Genomic DNA, 24,743 nt, shown 5'->3' with positions numbered 1-24,743 from the left:
TCTTAATCATCTCAGTCACTAAGATAATGAACTCACTGACATTTTTACATTCAGCTTCTAAAGCTGCATGATTTATGTTGATGAAAATATCATTTGAAAGATTTAAGGATAGTTGGTTTTCTTGTCAATAGGCAAAGTGAATTTTGGCCTTAAGATAATTTCTACATCCTGGAAATGTTTATGGTGACTGATATTACTTTTGACTTTATATCAGGTTCAGACTCTGCTTTTTCTCTCCATGTGCTTGTAAAAATGAAAGCAGTCTATGCACACACTGAGAAAGGAGGCCATGCTCTCCACCTGCACTGCAGGTGGGAATAGACTACACATTCACAATGTTCCAGTTCACATTTCACATTCCTCTATCTGGACTATGACCTGGGAAATATTGAGATCAAGGTGTGCTCTGAAGGGCTGCGAGCTTTTATTCTTTTGGTGACTGTGTAGGATTGCTAACAAAGCAATAGTTAACACTCCATATTTAAAAAGTTTTGAAAATACTGACTGGATTGGAATATACACTTGGATATCAATTAAACTTTGCTCATTGGCATATAATTTAAGTGATTAAGAGGAACAATTTCAATCCCCTCTACAACTGTTGTTAACCTCTAGGATTCTAAAACATTCAATCAAATTCAATTAAACTGCATATTACAATTTTCTATACAGCAGTCATTATGGAATGACTTTCATGGAAGGCTTTCAAACTGTTACAGCAGTAACATCAAATGGCATTGAGTAAATGCTGTCTCGGAAGGAAATGATATAGTTCCTGATTTATAACCGTTGCTTCCTGCAGGCCTGTTCTTCCGATGCTAGACTTCAATCTGTACCCCAAAATCATTCCTCACAGCTTATTAGATCTTAAAACATCAGAGCCCAAATTGATCTTTGAAAAAAGGATCAGAGGTTATACAGAATAATCTATGGCTTTTCTTGATCCATCACAAACCCCTCAAGGGAAAAGAGGCTCAGGTTTTAATTGGACTATTCATTTTGGCTTATAAGCAAGAATAATAAGTGGTTTTCTCTGGATCACTGGCAACTGTCTTGCTCTTGCTGTTCCTAGGTGATGAAGTAGGCGTTCCTCAGTTGCTTGCAGTGGCCTCACGTCTGAGGGACACGGCCGAGCTGTTCCAGTCGGACGAGATGCGCCCGGCCAACGACCCCAAGGAGCGAGCTCCTGTCAGAGTCAGGATGCTCAATGATGTGCTACAAAGCTTGGAGAAAAGCTTCCTGGTTCATCGAGCTCCTCCAGGACTTTACAGGTGGGGTGTCCCATGCGTTCTTTACTTGAGCTAAAATGGTTTTCAATGTTGCTTGGTTTGCAAAACTGTCATAGTTTAAAAAAAACCCCAAACCTCAGTGAGTATCCGAGATTAAAGCTATTTTTTCCTATCACATCCTCTCTGCAGAAAACATTAATTCATTACAATACAAGGGGTCATTAGAATGCAGCACTGTAGCATTTCTCTCATGACATCTTTGCTAACAAGATGTACTGTGTGATGGCAGCCCAGGCAGCATGACAGATACGTGTGTTAGACGCTACAGTAAGCTTCCAGAAGAAGAAAATATTTTGAAGTCTAATACTGCTTGACAAGCTCCACCTATATTTTATTTAAAACTTTTTACAGTTCATTGAAGATCTAGAATTATACAAGATACTCTGTAGCATTATTTAACATATTTAATTATATAGCAGCCTTCTTGGATGCATTTCAACCAGTCAAAGGCAGTACCATGCAGTGAATGAGGAGGCCTTAGTCAGTCACTATTCATAATGGCTTTTCTGTAGTTGGAGTTAATCTCTGATACAGGTTCAGCTGCACTACCCAGGTTGATTTTAAGACATCGTAGTCATTCCATCTTTTACTGTCTAAGAAGAAAGACGTCAGTTCTGTATCTCTCACCATCGATTCCTCTACAAAGAAAAAAAAAATGAACTTACAGCGATCAGTAGCTTAAAAAAAAGTTTGAAAAACAAGAATTGGCCAAGCATGCCCTGAGCAATGCCTGGTGCTCTGGCTCCTCGGGAACAGTCATGATGTGTGTCCATGTGCTTCAGTACAAACTGTCTGAGCGCTGCAGCCCATCAGTGTGGAGTTTCATGGCTTGACCCCAAGGGCATGTTCTGAGTGCCCTGGGCTACACAGGAGGCAGTGTGGGCTGTCTGACTTCACCAGGCCTGCTGGGATAATTTTGAAGGACTCTGCAGCTGAAGATACCCAAAGGCTCATCCACGCTGCTCGTTAGGGGGCATTCCCAGGTAAAACTGTCCCTAAAGCCATATTCAGGTTTTACTTTCGGGAAAACTGGTTTGCATTCTCAAAAAATAGAGCTTGGAAGGCAACACAGATATACAGGAGACAGACCAGAGTCAGGACATAAAAGTGAATGAGGTATCTGTGTTATTTTGGCATATAAATGCACTTGCAACCAGAACTAACTGAAGTAACAGAACAGTTCTTTGTTTCAGTTGATGGGAAAAATTATCAAAAATCTCAGTGCAAGTGATTGTGTCAAGTAGATATAAAACAGACACATGGTAGAAGTAGACTTGGGAAGGAAAGCAAAAAGTACAGCAACAGGAGGAAGAGATTCTTCCAAGCATTAGAAATGGCATAAAACAAGTGCAGTCATCTTTTAATAGAAGCAAAGGGAACAAATAAGAAAGGTAGTTGTGGAGAACTCAGCAATGTCAGTGAATTTAAAAAAAAACCCTACAGCTATAATAAAGAAAATATAATAATTACATTTGGGGAGGGGCTAATTTACTTCCTTCCTGCTGTGACTGGATTTATAACATAAAGAAATAAAACTAAATGTCATTAAATAAAGTCTCATATTCCAACTTTAGCACTGCTGTCTGTCTTGTCTGAACTGGTATGGTGTTGCAAAAGAGCCATAAAACTGCTTACTATAATGTAATGTGTCTGTGTTGCATTGCAAGGGCACATAGTTGAATCTGGCCCAGTTCTTTACTTGTAAAAATAAATTATGCCAAAACTTAGGATTCCAATAAGAGGGGTTTTGAGGTCTTCTAATATTTGAATTCTTGCACTGTTTGCAGTATTAGGTTTGTTATTTATCAAAATGTAGTTGCTAGATATGCAGGTATAATGTGACTTAAATTTATCACCTGCTCTTCCCAGTACTTCGGTGCAGAGCAGAAATACTTTCCCAGTTGGCAGTGTGGAAGTGAAAATTTTGTATTTGTTCCCCTCCTGATTTAATTACATTTGATACAAGATTTAACAGTAGACAATAAGGTTGCTTCAAAGTTTGGGAGAAAACATTGACTTTGACCTGACTCTGAATAATTTTACCAAATATCATCTGGAATATATAACAGTAAAGGACACCTTGTGTATCATCATTTAGATACTCATTTAAAAAGAATACACTCTTTATACTGTGCCAAGGTGTGTAATTGTTACCTTTAATGGAAAATCTACACAGATAAAAAAGTCAAGGACAATGTTAGGTTTCTCATTTCCTTTCTTGCCATCAAAAATCTACAGTACAGTTTCTTAGTTAAAGGGGGAAAAAAACATCTAAACATATGTCTTTATTTGGATTATCTTTCACTTTTTAGGGATCAAAAGTCTTTCTATTAATTGATGGAGTTATATGAATATATTTTGTGTTCTGAAGCTATAATTGTATTGCAGGAACACCAGAAGTACCTGAAAAACCTGATATACTTTTTTTTCTTTTGCTTGTATAACTTTAAGCTTATTCTTTTTGTAATTTGGTAAAGAAAACAAACAAAAAAATGAGTCTCACAGCCAGGACCTTGTACGCCATGTTTCATCCCAGTCAGAAGATTGATAGGCAAGTTATAAACCCCTGAAATAGTGGTTTATAATGGAAATGCTGGCAGCCCTTTAACTATAGCAGCACAAGCAGTACAGCAATAAATACTGTGCTTCATCTGTAAACAGAAATTTAGGATGCAGTTTGCAGCCTTGACCTTCAGGCTCCAACTGTGTTTAGATCATTAAGATTCCATAAATACTGTAATTTACAGCCTTCTGAAGGAAGAATTTGTGTGCACAGTAAAGGACGTATTCTTCACGAAAAAATGATTGCTTCCTGTATACCCATTTGGACTCATATTCTCGACCTCAATCAAAGTACTTGACAAATTTGCTGAAGTTTTAGGCATCATTTTTAGGCTTGTGTTCGTCCTAATTCACAGCTCTCTGGATATATACTGTGTTTTCTGTCCTAGGACTTGAATTAAAAAGAAAGGTGGATTTTTTTCTTTATTGCAGGAGATAGGTTGCAATGTTACTTGTGCTTCTGCGCTACAAGGGAACTGATATATCTTTTCTGTATCTTTTTTTTTTGTGTGTGGTTTGCACACACGTTGCCATAGCTATAGTCTCTTACTGTATATATGTACTTAAAAAAATAAATGTCTCATTCCAGTCAATGTCATAGGGCAGTATATGGGCATAATTTCTGCATTATTCATCTATAACGAGCAGTAAAATTAATCAAATTACTTTTTTTTATAATTAGATCAGGATGTCTGACTAAACTGAATCATGATTGACATTGGCAGGTTGTTCAATACAGTGTCAGTAAACACAGTCGTTTCGATGCTTATCCTTCTTACCTGAACTTCATGACATTGGACTGAAAATTCGACAATAGCACACTTTCCCCATGATACTCTATTTCCAACTGAGCTGGAAATATACAAGTACAGCTTTCATCAGGGTATTTTAGTCTTATCCAGAAATTTAGGCGGAATGAAAAATAATAGGTTGAAAAATATTATCCTGCTCTGGGAAAGTTACCCTGGGACTTGATTTGGGGTTAGGACAAAATCGCTGAGTTTTATTGTACCTGCAGAGCTTCAGCTTCTTTGATTGCCAGTGATAGCCCTGGGTAGATGTTCTATTTCCAAAATAAGTGTGTAGTAACAGAATAGGGTAGCTATTGATGTTCTTCATTTATCTATCTTTGTTTCTCATAACATAGCCATAATATTGATAATTTTGTGGATTTATAATTTTTCATTATTTTAATGGAAAAAATCACTAGAAATTGATTTATTTAGTCTCTTACCTCTAGCCATTTCTTGCTTTCCCCTCTTGCAATATATACTAATGTGAAACATTTCTGTATATTTTTTGATTATCATATTTTGCTACTAGTAGTAATAACTACAGATTACACAGCAGTGGCATATAAAACGTTTAGGCACTGTTCACAGACAGGGGAAAAAAATATCTCAAGCATTTTGTCTGCTCAATGAGGTGGTCAGCCTCAACAGAGACAAAAAAAGATTCCATAAATACTGATCATGTCTACTGTCATGCTTCTGCATGCTTTTCCCTCTACAAAAATGCCTACCAAAACCCTGACACCAGCAATATCATGGACAGCAAGACATCATGTATCTTCCTGGTGTTTATAAATGCCGAGTTCAAATCTTATGTTTACCTAGACTGAGTAAGAGTGTTCCCCCTGTTCCTTGTATATTTTATTGTATTTCTTCTATTTGCTGATCCCTACAGCTTCTGACAACCTGTCAGCCTAATGTACCTGTCAAGTCTGTGTGTGCACTCCTTAGGTACTTACATGGAGAGCTTCTTGTCTCTGTGTTGAAATACATAGCACTTCAATGAATAATAATATTGCAGAGAAATGAGATAATGAAGAAAACTTCATGAAGTATCAGGCACGGGACACTCAGTAAGACAGATGTCCTGTCTTACTGAAGGTGTTCTGTTTCTTCAGGTTCATGTCCAATTTTCATAGCAGTAAGTATGCAGGATTCCCTAGAATACCCTGGGATGCTCCCACCAAAATTTCCAAATCTAAAAGAGTCACTAAAATCAGGGTTTGTGTCCTTGGTCTTTAAAATCAAAGCCAAAAATAGGTGCACAAGGGCTCAGGTTGTCATTTCTGCTCCAGTTAGGTGGGTTTTACTCCTAAAGGAGCATTGCCTAAGGATCAGTTATGTCCTCACTGACAGTTCTTTTAACAGTTTTATAAAAGAATCAAAGTCAGCTTATGTAAAATCTTCCTTTTAAGAGTTTTATCTTAGTGTGCCAAGTTTATCCTGTCCATTAAGGCTCTGTGCATCTGCCACCACTATTTATGGAATTGTTGCAAGGGTGATTGTGCTTTGTCTAATAGATGTAATTGAGTGAATTGAGTAATAAGTAGGTGAAAAGTAAGGATTTGGAAAGCAAGCTGTGTTTTCCACAAAGACCTCCAGCAGTTTTTATTGCTCATTTGTACTAATTTAACTTCTTCCTTTTACTTCTTTTTATCAGGGATACCCAAGTGTGACATTAACACTTCACTGGGCTAAAAAATTATAACAAATCAGTTTTAATGCAAAATACTGGCAATAAGCAAAGATAGATTATGCACCCTGAATAAAATGAAAGAACAATCAAAAGATATTTTTAGTGCCATACAAAAAGGTAATTTGCTGCTAATCTCATGCCACTCAAGTGTGTGTTGTTCACCAGAACAAATGTTTTCCTTTCAGATTGAGATTTGTTATATACATTTCTGACATATGTAGATTCTGCTGGGTTTATTTCTGCTTTGCTGGTAAACTGCAGCAAATTCTCAGGTTTCAAAGTACACATACCCTAAGAGTCTAGTTTCTACAGATACATTTAGTAGGAAATTAAAGACCTTATTAAATCTCCATGTGTAAACAAGCTGCTCACTGGATTTACAGAGGACAAGCATTAAAGATGCAAATATCCTGCTAATCTTGAAGAGTAACATGGGTAAACATGTAGTGCAATGTCATCTGAAAAATAAAACAAACCCCTAGCCCAGAGTTTCTGCAGAAGACAATAATTCTGTCTCATTGTATAAACTCTGGAATTTGTTTTTTCATTTTGAATTCTTCATTTATGGCTTCAGGTAGAAAATATCCCTGTCTCCTTTGTTGTAACATTTGAGACATTTTTGACTGACCTGAACCAAACACATGGAGTATTTTTATTGTTCTGCATTGTATTATGTGGAGCAGAGAGTGATTTGGTACAGTGTTGATGATTCTTAGTGTGGGAAATACTGAAATAATTCATGTTGCGCTGGCAGTAGTAGATAATGTTCTGTCTCATATTATCTGCCATGTGCAATTCGTAAATACAATGCTAGAATTATGTTGGGGTAGAAGGAAAGAATTGTAGAATAGTGTACCTCAGATTTTGCTATTCAGTCAGAGTAAATGAATTTTCGTCTTACTGCATAGCAGTGATTTCCCATCTGACTTTTGACCCCCATACCTTGCATCTTTCAAAATTTGCAACTCTTTTTCTTCTATAATTTTTCACATTTTGTAAATTGAGTTATGAATAATGGCATTACTTGTTTCCCTTTCTAATCCTTCACTGGTGCTTCTCAGTTTTGCAGTTCTTCAGTTTCCTTCTTTCTCTCTGATATGCCTTTGTCCAAATGTATTTTTTACACCCAAAGTGCCCTCCCATTTTCTTCGACCTTATTCCTTTGAACTCTCCAATGTTTGAGCAGTTTGACTGTGGTTTATGCAAGTGTAAGTCAGACACGACAACCTCAAATATTAAGCAAAGAAGCAACACAGTTTCAGCAAGACTTGCTGCATTGTAGCTCACTTAATGACATACTAATGGCAAGAAAATCACAAGAAATATTCCAGGTATAGTGTTATATTTTCTCCAAGAATGAGGAAAGGCAAAAAGAAGTTTCATGAGATAGGAGAACAGTGGCAGCTCTGTACAATCAGGAGATGTAACATGCGGTGCAGAGCTTGGTAAATCTGAAATTTGATGATTTTTTTCCCGGTGTTTGGTAGCAGACATCGAATGGAAGGATTAGGTTCTTGGTTTACGTGCTTCTGTAAACAGAGGTGGTGTGTCTGGTGACCAGGGTTTATAAAAGTGGGAACAATCATGAGTTGGTATGCATAGTGTTTACCACTAGTGTAAAATTGAGTAGACTGAGTCATCTCTGCAGGTCACCCTTGATTAGAAAAGCATTCATAAGAATTTAAGTACAATTCTTAAATACCAGGTTATTATTTCTAATCCTAGTCCCAGAGACAAACCAATTAGTTAGTAGCATGACAAGCAATGATGTGTATTTAACTAGGTTGCTACAAGCTAAGAAATATCTGAATCCTGAACAGATCCCGAACATTGCATTCCAATAACACTTATTTAGCTATCGTTTTCTTAAAAAAAAAAATGCAACAATGTGTTTGGCACACGTAATTTCAGTTTAAAATCATAATTTGAGTCAAATTAATACATCTAAGTCACTAACAGAATCTGGAGTAACACCCTTGATAAAAGGTGCACTGAAAGTATTTTATTCACTATATTCCTTTTAAGCATTGCCCTGACTGCTATGTGAGAGTATAACATGGGTGGAAGGACAGAGGAACTCCCTCCTCTCTTGAGCAGCTCCCAGAAGCCAGGCCTGATTAACATCACTTTGAACTCACTCACATGGTGCAGACACTCAAAATGGGATTTGAGGGACTGGGAAGAAGATTCTGTCATGAATCTGCACATTCAGTGGATCGTAATGTACTCTTGGGGTTAAACTCTGAGTAGCACAAGAGGCTTTGCCCAGGATACCTTTTCCTATCAGTGCAGCTCCCCAGAACAGGCATAGTTAGGAAAGTTTAAGAACTGTTTAATTTGTGATGGACCCATCGGTACAAATTTGAGCAGCATGAGCATTCTCTGTGGACTGGACAACTTCGGGAAGAGTTCTGACCTGGTCCTCCCAGCCCCTGTGGGAGGAATGAACAGTGCTGTGGTTATTCATTCTCTGGACCAGTCAGGTACAATTTCATCCTCTGGGAGAGTGGATCTGTAACATTCATCTGTGTGTGGAGCAGCACATTTATCCCAGCACACATCAATAGTAATTACTGGTTGATAATGCTCTTACAAATTCCTGCTACGGTTATTATTTTTCTCATGACTGATAATCATGCTGAATTATGACCTTTCCTAATACTGAGGAGGTGCAATAAAGTGAATGAAACTCATACTCAAAACACCCTATCTATATGAGTGGCAATTGAAATGTTTTTTTCCTTTGGAATCACCAATACGTGTAATAGCCATGAATTAATGACTGTATTTGTTGTCTTGTAAATTTTTACTATTTAAAGAGCATTTGCTGCATAAATACTACTGAATTAGCCATCTGCAGACATGTAATTATGGCAGAATTTAAAGCTTATTTAAACAGGGAATGTGGAAATCTTTTCATTACACCTGCAAAAGCAGAAAACCACTGTAATCAGGGATTATGTCATGGCTGGAAACCAGATTTCTCATTTCCCTGATATGAAGGGCAAACCTGCGTTTACATACCTTAATTTATTTTTCTCTTCTATACTTCTCGTTAATTTTTTTCATCCTTTTAATTAGACTGATTTGTATACTTAAAGACTTCTCTCTGTACATCACACCCATTATGTTTGTGACCCAGTAAATATTATTGTGCATATATTGTAATTTATTACAGCACTGGTTGTCTCAAAGACAAGCCTTTATCCAAGAACTGCAATTCCTCATGCTTCCCAAGAACGTGCATGGTCTTGGCCTTGCAAAAAAACTGATTTTTTTTTCTGTAAAATGACATTTATTTTAATATATGGCCCATTTCACAGCCGTTGTTCTGATAACTGTAAAAAACCCTCTCCCAGCTGTTCCATGAGCTCAGTCCAGAGCTCTCATGCCAACAACTAGCAAGCAGGATACAGTTTCCACGCAACTGTCCCTTGCTGGCAGATCTTTCTTGGGTCTGTGCTTATGGTGCTAAATAGGGCAAGAATATTTAGTTACAGAGAAAAATCTACTGCAATCTCAGAAAGCTATACAAAGTATTAGATTTTGGATTTATTAAATACGACAAAAACTTAGTATTTTATATATTTTTCTTATAAACAGTGGGGTCGGTAACATTTTTTGGATCCAGGAAATATTTGATTTTGGTCATGACAGATGAGAACCACTTATGTATGTGTGCAGTATTAGCCAGGAACACATCTCCAATATACTACAAATATAAAGGAGATTGATTGAGAAAATAGTTAATACACAAAATTCTTCCACTAATATATTACCTAGGCAATAGGGCTTAGAAATTTGGTGATGAGATCATTAACAGGAAAATTACCTTAGCTGGGATTAAAAAGAAGTGTTAATTTTGTGTGTATGCATGCCATTAAAGGTAATAAAGATACAACTTTAGGCATTGCTTTAAAGAATGTATTATGGCATAATTAATCTTTTATCCATAGTTAACTCTTATGATAATGACCCATCTGATTTTAGCTATGATGGTAATGCTCTCACATCACATGGTATAGAGTTACTTAAGATGATAAACTTAGTCAGGATCAGAACTGAAGATCAAGGTCAAGCCTATTTACTGCTTTGGGCACTGGACCCTGAGTGCTGCTTCCTTTAAAAATGGTTTTCCTCCTTAGGAATCAGATGTTAAACATGATTTCTAAATAAAAAGCCCTATGAAGCCATCAGAACATCAGCTGTGAGCCATTTGGAAATAATATTATTAATTCACTTCCCTCAAGTCCTTCAAAATAGTAGCACATCTGCTTTGAATTCAAGTATTTCAGACTGAGACATCCTTAAATGACAAATAGTTTTCTCCAAATTATTCACATAAGCATATGTTTCTTTCACTTCAAAAGCAAGTGTAGCATAAATCATTCAAAGAACAACATGCCTACGTTTGTTACTAACAGCTACATTATTTGAAAGTTAACAAAGTGTATTTCATACCAGTTGCTGCCAGGAAAATACAATTTTAAAATACTGTTATATCAATTTTGTTCAATGTATCATCATTCTTTCAAGTGTACATGCAAGTCCTTGTTCTAAGAAATCACAAGAAGTATTCGTGGATTTTCAAGGAATTTTTACATTTTTGTGAAGTATTCATCATTCATCAGCTCCATAGAGGGTTTGAAAGCTCTATGGCAAAGAGTCTGATGGGGGTTTTGTGGCTTCTTCAGGAATTTCTAGATAAAGTCGCTTAATTAATTTCTGTAAAACTCTAGGGAAAATAATGCTTAATTAGAGGACTGCTCTTTAGCAGTGATAAATAGTGACTTGCAACTTCTGAAGAACAGATGCATCCTATTTTTTTCTCTTTTGTTCCATTTCTGTGCAGTCATTCTGTACTGTTGAAGCTGCAGAATGGATTCTTCTTACTTACTGATCTTGTTTACTCCAAAGCAAAGAATAAATCAGGCTCCTAAACTCAGCAGATTTTCACCATGAGAAAAACTGTGAGTGCATGGTAATGTTGATGTTCAGCGCTGGCAAATAGAATTTTATTGCAGCCTGATTTCACTCCAACTCAGTCTTTAAACTAGTCAGACTTGTTAGCTCCATTAGTCTTATTTGAGGCTGTTCCAGAACATCAGGCCTCTTATGATTAGCTACTGGCATCAAATTTCCAGCTTTGTATATTATCCTAGACACTGTTTTCTATCATAAGTCACAAAAATGAAGAAATTATTGTTTATGTAATGCAAGTGAAAAAATTTCACCACAGGTTGTCATGGATTCAGTCATAGACTCATTTTTTTCCCAAGCTGTCGCAGAACACTGTCAACATTATCAGAAAATCAAGATTAGCATTGTTAGCTTTATTTTATGTCAGTTTTTTCTGTTGACAGAAATTATTTAACTATCAAAAGAATTGTTTCCTTACATGTTTCAGAACAGAAGTGAATGTTTTCTCTGAATGTTGATTTTTGGTCATAAAAATATCCTCAAGCAACCTTTACTTGGCTTGATTTCTTTAATAGATCTTTCTCTTTAGGATTCTGAATGCTCCTACATGCAAATTGGAATCTGGTAGATGAATTTGTAACGATCCCCAAGACAGTTTTAAGGGCGGGAATGTGTGTAGGTGAGGGTAGGATGGGGGTTTATAGAGTCAGGTCTTTAGTTGAAGACTGTCTTCAAGTTGATAAGGGCTGCTCCCTACCTTTAAAAAGTACTGTAACCAGAGAACTGTAGGGAAATAAAAGATAATGTATCTTGTAACCCGCTATCCTTCCAGTTCGGCTTCTTCTTTTCCCTTTGTTTATTTGGCAGGCAGTCAAGCCAAGCCAAGCATCAAGACACTTCACAGGGCTGCCAAAATCGGGATTTATTGTTTTAATGAGGCCTGTTCTAAACTGACCTCTCAGAAATGTATTCAAACCTGGAATAATTATCTCCTTGTAGTCCCATTTCCCAACAGGATTCTGTTCATGCAGACTTACCATAACCTCTGTTTGCCATAAGTCATTCAATTAAAGGTGTCCTAATGCCTGTCTCTTATGCAAGATAAATTTCTATCTAGCAGGGAATGAATTTATCTGATTTGCCACTGTCACATAACAATGCCTTTGAAATGCCTTTCAGTTGGTTACACCTTATTTAGGTTTGATATCTAGATTACCTTTAGCGTATCAACTGCTGATAATATGCAAATACATACCTTTCAGGCAGACACTGACCTCTGAGTGTACATGATTTTAATACATCACTTTCTGGGATATATATTGGTAGAACAGTTTGCAGCCTGTAGATGAGGACACTAAGGGAAGGCAGTTGATGGTTCTTTAAAAAGGATAGGATGTGTAGCAAACAAAAGTTAGGAACAGCATATTAGAAATAAAGGATCCTTAAATATGATGTGCTGAGTTTTTGGGGACTTAGGACAGTGAAGGATAGTGACATTTGCAGACCTAATGACATGTAATGACAGTTTACCGGGGAGTATATTTTCTCCTGTTCTTATATGGCCAGCAGCTCTAATTTTATAATTATAAACCTTCTGCCGCAATAGTGCTGTGAAATAAAACAGGTAAGATAATATTACTGCATGTGGGTGTCAAAAAGTTTGGAAAATAAGAAGAGAGGAAAGGAGAAGAACTGTTGGAGATGGAAAGGATAAGGAACCCAGAGGAAGAAGGGAAACTTTCTGTACCATCAACATAAAATTTTCTTAGGTGCAAATAAGTGTAAATAAACGGTTATAAATCAACTCATGCTGTTTTCAGGGAAGAAGAATTTATAATATTTTTATGTTCTACAGTAAATAAACACCCTGTGGAAGTGGAAGTTCCAAAATGTAAATATTGTTATTAGAATACATTTATTTATTTACCAAAGTAATAAAATTTTATGTTTTACAAACATAAATGAAAACAAACTCCTAGATGTAAGAAAAGTGCATTCAAAATTGAACAGTATCAGGAGAAAGTGAAATTCAGAGAATCCTTGTTCTGCTGTGGTTTTTCTTTGTGGGGAGTATAAGAATCAATTCAAGGATTTATAAAATTGAGTTTGTGAGGATGCTGAAGTCATAGCACATTGTGTTTTAACTGGAATAGACAGAGGCTACCCATAGCATTTACCTGCAAACAATTCTAATGTGATTCCACAGAGAAAACCTGCACTCATTTCATGTGGGACAGTGTACTTGCCATCGTGTCCTAATGATTTAATAATTACTTTTCAAAACCTCAAATGTAGGCTCTTAGATGGGAGTCTGCTTGTAAGTACCTGAATAATTGAGCTTGAGTTGCACATTACCTGCAGACAAACTTTTCTTATAAGCTAAAAAATCCTTTTTTGTGACAAGAATAATGTAATAATCTAGTTTTATCCTGTACTGTCCAGTTGTTCTACTATAACCTCCAAAATAGTTTGAAGTCGTGTTAAAATCAAATTTTTAGTGTGATCTGTCATTTCAAGAAGTTTTCAAAGTCATTCTGATCTGGTGGGAATGGCATTATCTCCTTATTTGTGATAATGTAGAACAGCATTTGATGGCATTATTCTGATCAGTAATGCTTATGTTCCTAGGTCTGAAAGGGCTCATAAAAGTTACAGAAGAGGCTCTGTTAGAGTTCAGTGTTACAGTTTCTTTGCTTCGCTTTGCTAAGGCTGGTTCTTTTGTTTGGAGCCATTTTACCTCTTTCAGTGGTACTGCCTGAAGTTATTACTTAGGTTTCCTGCTTCAGCGTTACACTTTTCAGGTCACTGCAATGTGTCATAGAAACAAGTCCATTAAGATGAATGATGTGTGTTGTAATTTCATTAGTCTCATCAATAATGTATTGCAGTTTTCTGTTTGGGAGTCTCTTTTTGTTTTGTGTGTGTCAGACTGACTGTGTGAATTATATTTAGAAGATCAAAATAGTTAAAGATGAAGGTAGATACTTAAGCAATTAGACCAGAGACTGGAATTGTTGTTTTAGAGGTGTAGGCTACAAAACCAATTTGTGTTAAGGAATGTTTAAGTAATTGAATTTCACAGTATAAATTAAAGTCTCTTGCTATCATTATGGATGTTGTGGGCACATAGTGATATCTTGTGCCAGTGAAATGGCTGGGGTTTATTTTTCAGTCCCTGTGTAATCTTTAATGAAAACACTTTTCTGACTTGTAAAGGTTTGGAAGTAATAAACTGGACTGACCAATTTTTTTTTTCATTTGATGAAGCTTGGACAGAGATAAGAAGTAAACTTTTATAAATCGTTTCTCATGAACATGCATAAAGAGAGAAATCATTTTATGCAACAAAGGAGTGGCATGGCTTGCCAAGCAAAGATAAGTAATTGGAAAATACAAGATCCCAGTGAGAACTCCTAGCAGAAAATTCAAAAAAACAGGTGCCGTATAATGTTACTTACTATTATTTGCATACATAAAAACAAAAAGTAGGTTCTGTCATACCATGCAATCAGCTGTGCTGAAGTCATATTACTATAGCAAAAGTTAAGATATTATTTAAACTATTACAGCAGATTGCTTGTCTCTGTCATTCTTCAAACCACTAAGCTTTTCTCATCAGACACTAATTTGCACCACAGTCAGGTGGGCTGGGCTAGGAATACCTGTCTTTTACAGTGGATCACCTGCCCGTGCCTTTACTGTGGAATCACTTGTGATTCCAAAATCACAGCAGTAAATTTAAACTGTATTAACATCCTTATGTGTCAAGGCAAACCATCTTTTTAGCCTGTGTGCCTTGTTTGGAGCACATTTGAAGATGGGGCAGGAGAAGATCTGTTCCTATTCACCACAAATGTCTCAGCAGTCCCCAAAAGTTCCAGTGTTCAGGCCATCCACTCTTTTAGAGTCTGATTTCTAGCAGTCTAAGTTAGTGTTGCTCTGCTGATGGTTATCATCTTCTGATGTTTTTATTAGTTGACATTACCCCAATAAAGGAATAGAGAAATCCTAATATAGATCAGGGAGCCAGAATTATAGGCATTTGGAGTAGAATTCCAGCTTAGTCAAACTCTCCCAGCCACCAGCAACCAGATCTCTCCTAAGAGTAGAAAGTAATGTGATTATTTCTAGCACTGACCTTGCTCTTCAAGGCGTTTGAGAGGTTGTGAACAGGCTTCTTTCTCCCTGTGAACTACAGGAACTATAGAGGAGAGTTCTTCAAAAGCCTGGTTCTGCTTGCACTGATCTCAGCAGGAGTCCCTGAACTGATTTCAGAGGGAGCAAAATCAATCCCTGCTTTGAAAAATACAGTATTTTCCATAGCACAGCCTATCCTTAAAAGCCAACCAACCAGGAATTTATCTGGTTCTCAACATACAGAGTTTTCATTTACTATATCACAGGGACTGCTTTGGGACAGTCCACGACATAACTTGAGTCACCTTTGAGTGTAAGATGCATCATAGTGTGAGGAACACCAGCATCAGCTCAGAGCTGAGGAACAGCAGTGCAAGCTGAGGAAGTTATTGCCACATCTGCCTGTTAACAGTCCTCCTGATGGAAATTCCTGTCCCTGCTGAGCTGTTTCTGGAAGTGCTTCTAACCTGTTTCAGTCTGAATGATGTAGGTCAGTGATGACCTGTTGTTTAAACTGTGTAAGCTGTCCTGCTGCTGCAGCTTTGGATTCAACCCCTTTTCCTCCTCTGTTTAAAGCTGCAATGTATTGCATTGCAGAACCCTTGAAATGGATGTATTGCTACCAGGGGATGAAAAGCTCACCTTCCCTATTGCACATTGCTGGGTTTCCTATGTTTTCCCAGCATTGTCTTATGTGAGATGTAAAATTGTCTTATGAGGATAGGAGTTATTTCCTATCTTTGAAAAACACTGCCTCTCATTCAAAACATTTTTTTTTTAACTGAAAAGCATGGCAGAAGATAGTAGGTGTTCTGTGCTGTCATTTATAGGGTTACTTTGTTACCTTTCCCCCTGGCAGACTGGCAGTTAGGTGATTCCTATAATAATAAGCTGCCCTTTTGTGGTCATCTGTCTTGTAGGTACTTGGCAGTTTTATTACTAATTTGGAGTTGCCATTTGGCCTGTTCTGTCACGCAATTAGGTTACTAACAAAGTATGTAAGTTTTCTTGTTTCTTGCTGTTTTCATGCCATGAATCAACTTCTCCCCTACCTTGAACACCTGCCTTGTATTTAAGGATAAGGTCCTGCACCAAATCACTGTAGCTTTCCTGTTTCAAATTTCACTCATTTCTGTTTACAGTCAAAGGAGCTCCTGGGTGGAGATTTATGATATTTACGTGCTCTTCTAATTAAAATAATGATTACACCTGGTTTTGGATAACATTTATAGCCTGCTTCAAAGAGTCTCATTAAAATCACTGACTAGCTTTGAATTCTGAGCCTTCCACACCTCATACAGATAACATTTCCAAGGGATCAGACAACACTCTTGCATGTGTTTTTCTATAAACCATTAAAAAGTTTTTCAGATATTCTAGGAAAACACAGATTTTGTTTCACAAGGGTATAGCTGTGTCTGCTGTTTATTTCCTTCCTCGAGTGTGTGACATTAAAGATGGGTTGCTCTTGTTCTGATGCCACAAAGGATTATTGATGAAATAAAGGCTCTGCTGAAGGCAATGAGAGTTTCACCATTGACTTCAGTGTAGCTGGAATTTCACCTCTGAAGTGGGAAATAAATAACAGGAGCAGACAGGAAAAACAACAACAAGCCCAAACCTGTGCTGAGGGTTCACAGCAATAATCAAACATTTTTTTTTAGAGGGGAATAAATGGAATCCAGCTGAGACGCAAAATCCTTCATGAGGGATGTGATAGGTGTAAGCTCATGCTTTTGAATAAAATCTTGAAAGGTCAAAGAAGAATGTGAGATTTCTTTGATGGATTTAGTGACTGTTTCAATGTATGTACACGTAGTTCAGTGAACAAGGTATAATAAATATGCAGTTCTCTTTCACTTTGCCATGGGTCAGGTTTACTGTGCATAATATGTATCATCCATATAGTGTGGTTGATACTTGCGGGATTTCTTGATGGCTTCTGATGAACTGTTTTGAGTAAAAAGTTTACCGTTCTCTCCACTCTTCTCTTCTAGAAATATTCTTTACAGACTGGATGAAAGGACCAGCCAGTTTTCAGTACTGCTGGAGGCACTGGAGCACTGCAAACTGCATCAGTCAAATGAGACCATTCAAGCAGCTTTGTCAGAGGTGCTGAACAGCATCAATTCAGCTCAGGTTTACTTCAAAGCAGGACTTGATGTGTTTGAGACTACCTTAGCTGGAAAGAAATGAGAGGATTCTCTACATTCTAAGACATTTGTTTACAACTTGCTAAACAAAAGTTCGACTTGGACCAGAATTGCTCTGAGGATGACACATTTCTCAGCTTTTCCTTCAGTTGTCGCTTAAAGGTACCGCAGAGCATGGTTTTATAAATATAAAACAGTCTTTTGCACTGTTCACAGTATATCTCAAATGTCTATTCCTGAATGTACAAAACATGAGAGGGAATAACACTTAAGATAGGATTTTTTGGAAGGACATCTGCTGTATTTTTATATGTAAAATATGTTTTTATGACTCAGATCTCAATCTTGCGAAGTACCAAGCACATCCTGCAACGCGCTGAAGACCTGGTTCTGAGACACCCCAGGTGTATACCTGGGTGAGCTTTCCTTCCCTACTCTGTCAGAAAAATCTGACTTAAGTATACTCTTGTGTTTCTTAACTTCTTCAGCAAGCTCATCTTCTTCCTTACTCCGTTCGTAGTAAGTAGTTGAAGGATGTGGCGTTTCCTCAGTTGTCCAGCACCAGAGTAAAAATGCACAAAACACCTTTACCGGTGTAATCCAACATCTTTACTCCTGTGGAACAATAAATACCTCAATTCTGAGAATACAGATAAACTTTGATTATTCCATTTCTGTATGAAAATAAAGAGTTGTTTTCTCTAATGTTTCTTGGAGAGAAAATTTTTGCGATGGTTTCAAATGATTTGAAAAGTTTGAATTAACAGTTACACTTGCACAAGAATACTTTCAGTCTTTATTTTAAATAAAAGAACTACCTAGTCTTATAAGGGTACAGGCCTTATAAGCTTATACATTACCAAAACAGCCCACTTCAAGGTCTCTCTAAATTTTCAGAGAGCTTTAAATGAAAACAAGACCTCCAAGTCCTGGAAACAATTTTGGGATTCCATCACTCGGACACACCACCCCACTATTCCAGGCCTGCCATATAGCACCTGGATTGTTGTCAAAAAGCATAAGCAAAACATAAATGCTGTAGAACCTGCTGTAGAACCAAGAATTCCACTCTGGAGGCACAAGCTGGTGAAGCATGTTGCAGGGCTAAAACTCAGAGCTGCTTTGCACTGGGGGAACCCTGTACAAAGGCTCTAATGATACCATTACTTTTTGGCCAAAGTAATCTGTGAATGAAAGGATCAGGATGTTCAGTGTCGTCTGAGGGGATATAGACATTTGAGAACTGCAGGTCTTAATAATGTAAACAATGGAAATTGTTAAGCCCTATTGGGTTTAGAGTTTTACAATCTCAGATGATTCTGGGGTTAGAGCTTAAAAAATTAATTTTATATAGATACTTAGAATTGAAATATAATTTATTTAATGGAAATGTTAAATGTATTGTTACCCATTTTGCCATGGAAATTATTAAAGGAACATTTCAGGTTGCAATAAAAATGGAAAAAGTGTCTGTATTAATGTCTAAAAATTGCCTTCTGGAAAAATTCAAAGTGCACAACTTGATGAAAGACTTTTGAAAGTTCACGTAGCAAGTAATAAGAGTTGTTTACAGATCTGGATTTCTCTTTCCAAAGTCATTGGCAAACAGGCCTCTATAAGCAATGACCCACGACTGGGTACGTATATCTGTGCATTTCTTTGCAAGTTATTATCTTATAATGGGCGAAACACCCCAGGTCTTACCAGAGGCAGAGCTGGGCAGTTGTACAGCTACCACTGCAGTGGGTATATGTTCAACACCAGTCAGTGTGACTGCATGAACTTAGACATGATTATCTTCTATCTTTCCTTGGCATCTGGTAAGCAAGAGTTAATGATGATTTTTTTGCTACCAATTCTGTTTACTGCAGAGAGAATTTGACTTCTGAAGAGTAACATTGTTTATGATGTTTATTCATCCCCTTCTTTGCATACTTTTGATTATTGTAATACTTAAGTGGTTGGAATATCCACCTTTGAGTTATGTGTTTATTTTTTGATAGAATTTGGGGAGGTACTGTTCATGCTGCATTTGAATGATATTTGTAAGAAGGACTGTTCTTCTAACAGTTCACATAGTCAAATATTTTCCTTCATGTTGACTCACTGTGGAGCCAAAGCCTGTGGTCTTAAAAGATATAGTGTCAGGTTCCAATAGGAGAATGAAAATACAGATTAACACCTCCTTTGTCAGGTAAATTTAACAACTGCCTCCTCATCCTTAAAATTTATGTTTCACCAAACCCATGTCTAATGTAACCAAAGTGTACTCATGCAAAATCAGTGAAATCTACTGGGAGGAGTATCCCTCATGTATAATTTCTCAACCATGTAATTCCTCACTAAAACATTTATCTTGTTTTCTCACAATGTCCTTCTATAACAACTTTTAAAATAGCAGACTTCAAAGTACTCCACCAAGAAAGCACTGCTGTTGTAAATGCCTTTCTATTCTAGAGACATTCAGGTGTTCTTGTTGGTGAGATTAATCAGATGAGCTATTTAGGGACTTAAATGCATTGATTTCAATGTCATCTCACACATGTATATATCTTTTGTAGGCTTTTTTTTCAGTGTTCAGATCTTACATATAAGTGAGTACTCAGTGATAATATTTGTACCATTATAGCTTTGGAAGAAGCACTTTTGAGCCATATCCTTCCATTGATTTTTAAATCCTACCTATTGACTTCAAAGAATTTATGGCAAGTTAAGGTCCTAAATACCGTGTGTGTTTCTAGCATAGAGTTTTTGCCCAGCCAGCTGTGGAACATCAGCTAAAGGGAGGTGTTAGTAAATCATAGCACCTTATCCAGATTGACTTCATTCCTATGTTATATTGAAATAAATAAAGGAGTGCCCTTAAAGGCAGAATTATCTCTGCAAATTGCCTGAATGATGCTAAAAATTTATTACCTTTTCAGAAACATCAATTGCCAGAGACAGTATAACAAATACATTGATTGCTAGTTAATCTAGAGTCATGCTTGCAATGACCAGAAAATCCCTGCAGCTTCCAATATTTGTATGTTGAGACAGTTGATAATAAAAAGCTAATAAGATTTTATTAGTGCATATTTTAAAGAGTCCATAAAGAAGCTAAAGTACAATCAACTCAGATGAATAAAAAGTACATGAGGGCTGGATTTTGAGTACTAACCTTAAAAAAGGCAGTGAATTGTTTTTATCATGCACGAAAAACTGTACCTGAGTGAATACGAGAGCACACAATGGCCTTATATCTTAAACATTGTATAAACCTTAATTTACTTGCAGTGATATGATACACCTACATAAACATAAATGTAAATAATAACTACATGAGAAAATTAGCAAACACTTTGCACTGCTTCACTTACCTTTTAGGAAAGTATTTCAGTCTAGAGATGTGAAAAAAGACACTGCAGCTGACCTCAGTTCTTGCAACAGCAGGTGGGGAAAGGTTAAATCTCAGATATCACAGGAGGAATGACTGGAGGTCACCTAGTCCAACCTCCCTGCTCAAACAGGGTCACCTAAAGACAGCTGCCGAGGAGGGACTATGTTCAGATTGCTTTTGAACATCTTCCAAGGATGGAGATTCCACAGCCTCTCGGGGCAATCTGTGCATGGTCACCCTCAGAGAGAGTGTTTCAGCCTTCTGTAGATACAGTTCCTCCAAATCTCTTGCTATATTTCTTAGTTGTTAAATTATTGTAATTAGTTCAATTGCAAGCATTCAAAAGATAACCAGCATTTCATTTAATGAAAACTCTTGGCCAAGGTCTCTAGGATTTCACAGTTGATATGTTAGAAAGTTTGTATGAGGAGATTTGTCCTTCAAGATGTGGAGTTCTAGAAACTAATATCTTTCTTTTGAGGTCTTTTTGTACAGTCCCTGTCCCCGGTTACAGGATTTCTGTATAACTTAGGATACTGATGGAGAACAAAGGACGCATTAGAAAATGCAGGGAGGAAAATTATCCGTCAGCACATGCGTAACTATGTGCTATGAATGCTTCTACTTTAACCAAACTTTGGGAGCTCAGTGCAATTCTATGGTTTGTGTTATGCAGAAAGGCAGCAGGATAATGGTATGGGTCATTCTGGCTTTAAAAGTTATTAAATGCTATAAACATTGTTGTGTCTGGGCCTCTGTTCTCAAGGGAGCAGTTAAGATTTTCCTCAAAAGCCTTGTGCTGGAAGCTGTTATCTGGGTACCTCTGACATTACGGTACATTACGGTTCCTATCTCAGGAAACAAGCACAGTATGGAAGATGTTCTTTCCCTATGGCACTCAGTAACATTTCAGCAGAATTCTGCCAATCCCAGAAAGGTAAGTGATAGAAACAAATCTCATTTTAAGATGCTTGGGACCTGAATTTGGAAAACAGCACTATAAATGTTCAAACTGTTATGAGGTGTCTTCCTTTGGAGCTCTGAATTTAACAAATTTGAGATAGAGTCATGGGTAGCACAAATAAATATCTCAGAAATATAAAATACACGTGTAGTTACTATTAAACACTATAATAATGATAATTACTTGGATACCAATGCAGAGAGAGTTTTGGGTGGCTTTAACCATCTGTCTGTCTGTTCTCCCTCTGCCACCATCTTCTCCAAAATTAAACTCCCCCTTAATTTTTCAGCTACCAAGTTAATCCCCCTCTTGTCTCACTCTTGATCTCAGTCATGCTTTTTGTTCCTCATTTGATTCTGAACTCACCTCCCTTAAGTTTAAATTCTTGTTCCTGCTACAGCTGACCGTAATAAAGAGCTAAAAGTGTTGGAAAAGTCGTGCTCAGATCCAAATGGATAAGGAGACATCATTTGTTAAATTCAAAGTGTTCTCTTCTGAGTCTGTGCAAACAGCAGGTTTTCAATTATAACTTCACTGAATGGAAGCAGATTTTCTTGGGGCCCACAAAGTATTTTTTTTCCTGTCCTCTTTCCCTCTAATGTCTGGAGCAGGAAATTCCCTCAAAATAGCAGTGTAGGCAGGTGATAATCTGGAAAGTTTTGAAATAAACTTTTTGAAGTTGGATGAATAAGAAATTATAGACAAATTTAATCAGAGTTGGTACTACCTACTCCCTGCCTACAAAATAAAACAAGCAGTATGTAAGTGTGTAATTTTTCTGACCTTGCACATGCCATCCAGCACTTTCATTACATGATGGCTTCATACAAAAGTTATGTGTGTAATTATACTGTATTACAGTGTTTTAAATTATTAAGGATGATAAGGACTCAAGCCACATGCCCAAACCTGTACTCGAAAATGCACACTTGAGCCCAGGAAGTGCCTAAGAATAATGAATACTTATCTGGGAAGCAGAGGCTTTAAGAATATCTAAATTAGACTGTATGTTTACTAAACTATGGTGCTATCAAGCCTAACTTTGTTTTTTCCTAATTTTAATCCCATTGCTCCTGGTTATTTCTACAGTTACTCGTACATACTTGTCACAGCTGGAGAAAATGTACACCTACACAGATTTGCTCAAAGATTATATTCCCCCTCAGGCTTATTGACTTGGTCTTTTTTTTTCAGCAGGGTTGACTTTATTGTAATTGCTTATAAGGGTACTGTTCCACACAAGCGAGGTCAGCAGAATTTGGACACTATTTCTGCAATTTCCAAAAAGATTTGGTATCAGAATATTGTTTATTTGTGTTGAATCTATTTTCTTTAATCTCTCAACATAGATTATTACAAGCAAGAATATATATGGGTTTTTAAAATGGGCAGGAGTCTCTTGGTCAATGTTAAGTAAACCCACAGGGCAGGATATAAATGTGTAGGTACAAGTAATATAATCTAGAATAAACTTAATAGCTATTATAAATGTTGGCACAGATTAATGCACAAGTATATTTTACAGATTGGAATTAATACAAGGGCTTAATTTAAGAAGTGTAATCAGAATAGAGGCGTGGAACAACAGTTTTGCTGTGTAAATGTAGTATGTGCTTACTCGCCTGCCTAATGCATTTGGTTAAAATAGATTAGGATATTGTTTAAGCTACTCTCTGATTTATTTTCCAGTAAGCCTTTGAAAATGAAGTCTTGGTCTTTATTTTTCCTTTAAAAGTGTGCTGCCTTTAGTGTTTATGGAAAGCCTATTGTGTTGGGGCAGTGTAATGCCATCTTGTCTGATCATTCCTGGAACATTTAATAGAATTGAGTGGTATTTCAAAGTACAGTCTTTGGAGGAAGGTCCTTCACTGACCAGTTACTGTATATGATGTTATCTACTTGAGTGGCTGCCTTTACCACGCCATGCTGTGGGTGTGCAATGTGAGGCTTTGAGGCACTAATTTTTTTTTACAGTAGCATTGCAGAGTTTTGCTAATTTTCCCCTGTTTGAGGCTGTTTCCTCCTGAGCATCCTGGTGATACAGCAATATAATACCAAGTGCTCTTAGCACCTGCTACAAGCTCTTCCTACAGGGGGCATTTTATGGGTTTTTCTGAGCAATAATAAGTGCATTTCCACTCTTTTTAATTAGTGTCTCTTGGAGCCCCACTCGGCTTTTATGTAGCACAGTCTTAATACTGACCCCAAGGTAGATGGAGAGGTCTGACTGATTTGTTGACTTGCTAACAGAACTTGCTACAAAAACTGCTGGTTGCCCCCTATCCTTAAAAAAAAAATAAATAAATAAATAAATAAATAAAATAAAATACTTGGTAAGGGCTTCCCAAGCATTTGGTGTTTTCAGTCTGTACACTGAGGATTCTCAAAAAGTTTTGGATACTGGTTTGGTTTTTTTTCCATGCAGTCTCATTTCATGTTCTCAACAGCTAAAACATGTAGTCTGTGAATCCACTAGAGGGGAAATAAGGAGATCCTTAATATTTCATACTTAGAGCAAATAAAATGACTGAAAATTCTCTGTATTTTCCATTTGCAGTTTATATAAGTTAATATGCAATGTACTCTTCTCACATATATTGTGATTTGTTATTTTGAGACAAATAGAAAATGAATGTGATTCCATATATGCAGTAACTATATTGAATTCAGGGAATGCTTCACATCCAAGTCTTAGCTATTTGCATACAGTGAGAGCTAGCACAAATTAAGATGCTAGGAACAGATATTTTAGGGGTTTTTAGTACAGGTCTGGTAATGTTTAAGGCCAGATTTTAGCATTGCATTCATACCTAGATGTATGGTAATGTATTTTATGTCCTCATTGCTGTACC

At 36.9% G+C, this 24,743-nt stretch overlaps 1 protein-coding gene across 1 annotated transcript in view; it reads left to right on the top strand.

Annotated features, from left to right (window-relative positions):
- Nucleotides 1-19,023, top strand: part of NAALADL2 (N-acetylated alpha-linked acidic dipeptidase like 2) — a 238,439-nt gene extending 219,416 nt beyond the window's left edge. The window contains exons 12-13 of the mRNA XM_027724653.2: nucleotides 1,073-1,271; nucleotides 17,393-19,023. Coding sequence (XP_027580454.2) covers nucleotides 1,073-1,271; nucleotides 17,393-17,591 — 398 coding nt within the window. The 3' untranslated portion in view covers nucleotides 17,592-19,023. The remainder of the gene's footprint in view (nucleotides 1-1,072; nucleotides 1,272-17,392) is intronic.
- The last annotated feature ends 5,720 nt before the right edge of the window (nucleotides 19,024-24,743 follow it).

This window comes from Pipra filicauda, unplaced genomic scaffold, assembly GCF_003945595.2.
Source record: "Pipra filicauda isolate LSUMZ 115617 unplaced genomic scaffold, ASM394559v2 scaffold9_size5747161_pilon, whole genome shotgun sequence".
Classification (NCBI taxonomy): domain Eukaryota; kingdom Metazoa; phylum Chordata; class Aves; order Passeriformes; family Pipridae; genus Pipra; species Pipra filicauda.
The sequence above is the reverse complement of the archived record's forward strand: the minus strand, read 5'-3'. Positions and strand labels throughout refer to the sequence as shown.